The following is a 4993-nucleotide window of genomic DNA, read 5'->3' as shown; positions in this document are numbered from 1 at the left end:
GATCAAAAACACACAAACAATACCTTTCTGTAACTATGAAATCAATTAACATTGCCAAAAATGTTAATTTCAGCAGTTTGAAGCATGATGTACATTGTAACATAAATAAATCTGATATTTATTTGGCTGAATCTGATTCAGCCAAATCTCCTTTTTGTTGACATTACAACATACTTACAGAGAAAGGTTTAGAAATGTTCAAACAACATGTCAAAATTGATTTAAAGGAGATTTTTATTCCATAAGGATCTGAAACAAAACCTTCATTAAAAGATAAATCTTAATCAAATGTAGAAATGAACGACTTAATGAAATAACAAATTTTCAAGTCAAAGGAAATAATTATTTGCATACAGAAAAAATAAACTATATTAGCCAGTAAAATATCCTGCACAGTTACAGAACACAATATAATACAGTTTAATAGTAACCACAGACAGTTTTTTATCTTTAAGACAGATTTTAAACAAAATATATAATTATGTTAGCTGAACTAAAAATAATCATGTATATATGCAGTAATTTATTGTTACATGTTAAAAAAATTTTTTTCCACTATCTAATAATTGAAGTAATAAAAGGTATTTGGTAACAAATTAAATAAAGATGTTGAACGATCCAATATTAAAAGAGTTTATATCAAGAACGGGAAGTGAACCTTTCTAATTTGTCATTCATACGCTTCACTTTTCTGTAACCTCGTCGCCGTCGATGGCTGCAAGAGACATTAATGGTCTTTGCAAATAAAGACGTGACTTATCTCCAACGTGCTGAAGTTGACCCATTAATTACTCCTCGATGGTAATTGAAGTAATTCTTTGGACAGTATCCTGGACAAAACGACTTTAACAGGATAACTCTGGCATCTAAAAGGCCTTTGATTCTACATCCACCTAACATCCATCCTTTGCACACCATGTCTTACTAAATCTTGAGTGTTTAATCTCCCGTAATTACAAAGATTTGCTTAGGTTAATAAAAATAATCCGCCTCAATTGAGACCCCCCACTTGGACCTCCCCTGTGCCTCCTTTGCCCCTTTCTGTGAGGGATAAAATCACAGTCATATAAATAGAGTCACCTTCACATCTTTGAAGCACAACTCTTTGATTCGGGAGCAAAAGGCTGACGGATACCAAGTGATAGGTTTGGATTGACAGGGTTATCAAAGAATCGAAAAGATTTACCGAATATTTCTTGGCAAACGAAGCGTCCGCATTTAGTCTTGGCGACTGACGTCATTTCCACAGGTTGAGACTGGGTCACTCGTGAGCGCATCAAGGTTAACAACAGTTGAGAGGCTCATCTTTATCTGTGATCTTGTCAACAGTAAGTCTTCGGTGAAAGAATTTAGTGGCAGCGAGACGCTGGCTTTATGAAGGCTCCTAATTTTAAAGAACAATAGACATGCTGTGCAACTTAGATACACAGTTTTGAGAAGACGTTTGGGAGCGATATTTTTTATTCATGACCTGACACCTGTTCAATAGTCAGCTTGAAATCAATAAAACCTCTGCCATGAGCTTGAGATATTTTAATTCAGAAATGACAATGGAGGAAAGAAGCAGCCGCAACGGAAGCAGAGACAGACTGGGACTGAGCTTCACAATTGACTACCTGCTCTTTAATAAAGGAGCCAAAGCTTCTAAAGACGATGCAACAGCAAGTCGTGCTGCAGAGCAGATAACGAACGACATGCCAGGTCGTCAGAATCCTAAACTCGAAGAGGTGGGGATTCGCTGTGAGATCCAAGACAAGGGTCTACAGAGGTCAGAGGTAGATGCTGAAAAAAGGAAAGCCAAAGAAGATGAGGGGGATGAAGACCAAAAAGAGGAGGGGGAGGAGGAAGTGACCACCACCACTACCACCACGTCTGCGAGCTGCGGTACAGAGAAGTCTGCGGACAAACCCAACCAGTCATACATTGCACTCATCTCCAAAGCGATCCTGGCGTCTGAGCAGAAGAAACTGCTTCTGTGTGACATCTACCAGTGGATCATGGACCATTACCCATACTTCAAGAGTAAGGTATGTTCATGTCTAGTGGTTTTCTATGTATGTAGCACATAGCGATAGATATACCGTACAGGAACTCAAAGTGAAACTGGGCGATAATTCGAAGCAGAATTTCCAAGCAGATGTTTGCTGATGTTGTTAAAACAGGAAAACAGAAAAACAGAAAAACATCGTTCCCCAAATGTGCTTAATTCAGTCTCTGAAAACTAAAGTGGCTGCCATTTTCGCAAATAAAGCGACCTACTTGGCGCTGGTAATCTGTCTGAGTGGTTAGGCAATTAGGTGCTCACAGGGACACTAGATGATCTTGTTGTTGGCGAAATCACAAATAAAGTAATCCTGTTGCTAGGTTGCAAACTGCCTCTGCCTTTACCAGGTGCTACAACAGATTGGGTGAAGCCTAGTGGATTAAAGTTGATCACTGGTTTGACGTGCTAAAAAGGTAACTCAGGGTGTTGTGACTTACTCAGATCATATACGGTCTTGACACGCCACAGCTCATGCTGCCAACAACAGGACAAGGTGACATCCTGAAGCGGATCAGTGATACTTAGCAGCCCCTTATGTTAATTTTCCAATGGGGACACATTGTTTGACCCCTGCTTTAATTTTGACCTGACATATTTGTTTTCTTGTTCGCAGGACAAAAACTGGAGGAACAGCGTGCGTCACAATTTGTCCCTAAACGACTGTTTCATCAAAGCGGGCCGGAGCGACAACGGTAAAGGCCACTTCTGGGCGATCCACCCATCGAACTATCAGGACTTTTCCAATGGAGACTACCACTGCCGAAGGGCAAGACGGAGGGTACGCAGGGTGCCAGGACAGCTCCCACTTTCCTCCCTGAGCTCGCCCTACCACCCCGCCATTGTCCGTCCCCACAGAACAACCTGCTGGTGCTGTCCTCAGGCCTCTGCACTTCCTCTTCAATGCTTGGCACCCAGACTCTACTGGCCTTGGTCCAGCATGCAGCCACAAATTGGGCTCCACCTGGGCCTAAATGCCTCTGTACCCTGAGATTGAATTGTTTGTACTGTTGAGGTATACTATACTAACAGTTTGGCCCTGAAACACTATTACTTAAAAGAGAAATTTTTTAATCTAATGATTATATCATTAGGTGATGTTAAAACTGAAATGCCCTCTGGCAATATTACATTATGTTTATATGCTTGTTAATGAGTAAGAACAAAGTGATTTTAGGGCATTTGATGATTCAATAAAATGAATGTCTTAAAGCTGTGGCCCTTCTTGAGTTTATATTTAGAATGTTTTAGAATAACAAAAATAAAGTGTTTGGAATCAGCTCATTAAAAAGTGTGTTGTCAGCTCTGCGTGCATGTGTGTGTGCAGAGGGTGTGTGTGTGCGGATGTTGCTAAAAGTGAGCCCTTGCTAAAATACCACCCGGTGTTAGATGCTAATTAGTCAAAGCTGTCGCGATGCAAAATCTTTTGCATTAAGAGACTAAAATCAGGCTTTCCAAAGCCAACTCCCAAGGAAATGAGGCCAGATAATCTCAGCAATCCTAAATAGTTTCAAGAAATAGGAAGCTTATCACACAGTGTAATCCGTAACCTCGGCTGCAGAAAGAGGGGAACCACGGGAGGTCAGGGATGAAGGAAGCGGAGGAAAGGGAAGGAGGCAGTGAGAGATTGAGAGGAGGGGGCACTGATTAACTGGGGAGAAGTGGGAGGGTATTTAAGGGAGTGTATGCAGATCAGGGGGTCTTAGGGGTTTGACAACTGAATGCCAGTTTAGAGAGGCAGTGTGTGATTGAGGACTGCACAGGAAAACTGCACTCATCAAACACTGTTAGTGTTTGTAATGCATCTGTTCAGTGGATTGTGTTATATGCTGTTTTTTGGCATTTGGTGCTGGTTACAGCTTTTTAAACTACTAGTGTGGTGGCCGTAGCATTCCTTGACATTAGCACTTTTTGTGAAATCTATAACAGACAAGTAAACTGAACAATAAAAGCTCCCTGGTTCTCTTTATGTGCTGCTATATGACAAAAATAACTGATAAATTTAAAGTAGTGCGCTTTCTTTATTGAGCTGGCAGGCTGTGTAAGGGCTGCCACTGACCTTCAGGCTGCAGGAGAAGAACCCTACATGAGGATGAATGTCATAAAGTAGAATATTAAAGCTATTCAAACACTGAAATTTATCTTATGTATCAAACATTTTTTGAACACACTAAGCCAGAGTCCCTGTCAAAATAAGGGGAGTGTAGAAGCCGTAATGGTGATGTAAACATCTGTGGATGTGTCTTTTTGTGCAACACGGCACATATGATTGAAACTTTAAAGCTGGACAGTTCATCCAGTGTTGTTATTTTGTGACATCAAAATGTTGCCACACTAAGAATCAAGTCAGTCTTTGCCTGTCTGGCTTTACATCAATAGTGAAATTCCTCTCTGACTTGCAAAGGTTGGCATTTACATCCACAGTGCCTCAGCCTAAGAGGATTAGATCATACATTGACTTTTCTGAAGTTTGTTTGTCTCGGCTCACGGGGCTTCTTATTTGCAAATTATTGAATATTTGAATAAAGCAGTATTTGACATTAGATTAGAATCTGAATGGACAAACAGGGATAAATTCAGAGAGCAAGAGAGGGAGCAGGAGCTATGCAGAGCAATTATTTTCTGACGATGTTCATTAGAACAATGACAAAACCATCTAATTATTTTTTGTTCGCCAAATCTTCCTATTCAATGTCAGCGGCTAATTAGAGACCTAATTTGCTTAATTCCCATGATTTGGTATCTGCTTAAAATCCTCTTCAATTCAACAGCTTTAAGGCTTTAATTTGGTTGCATATGTTTGCTGTACACACACACACTCGCGTGCGCACACACACACACACTCGCGCGCACAAACAGAGGCATACAAACATGCATTAGTGTACGATGCACACACATAGAATTCCCAAACTGTTTAAATAAACAGACACAATCAGTTTTAAAATCATTCAA

General features: G+C 40.4%; 1 protein-coding gene across 1 annotated transcript; it reads left to right on the top strand.

Annotated features, from left to right (window-relative positions):
* The first annotated feature begins 1502 nt into the window (after positions 1 to 1502).
* foxq2 (forkhead box Q2) lies at positions 1503 to 3149 on the top strand. Its single transcript, XM_085449592.1, has 2 exons — positions 1503 to 2027; positions 2658 to 3149. The coding sequence occupies exons 1-2, from the start codon at positions 1518 to 1520 to the stop codon at positions 3030 to 3032; spliced, it is 885 nt and encodes a 294-aa protein (XP_085305718.1). The 5' UTR covers positions 1503 to 1517; the 3' UTR covers positions 3033 to 3149.
* The last annotated feature ends 1844 nt before the right edge of the window (positions 3150 to 4993 follow it).

Source organism: Copadichromis virginalis, linkage group LG23 (assembly GCF_057382275.1).
Source record: "Copadichromis virginalis isolate Kocher_CV1m ecotype Utaka linkage group LG23, C_Virginalis_male_GT1.1, whole genome shotgun sequence".
Taxonomy (NCBI): domain Eukaryota; kingdom Metazoa; phylum Chordata; class Actinopteri; order Cichliformes; family Cichlidae; genus Copadichromis; species Copadichromis virginalis.
This window is presented reverse-complemented; position numbering and strand designations above follow the sequence as displayed.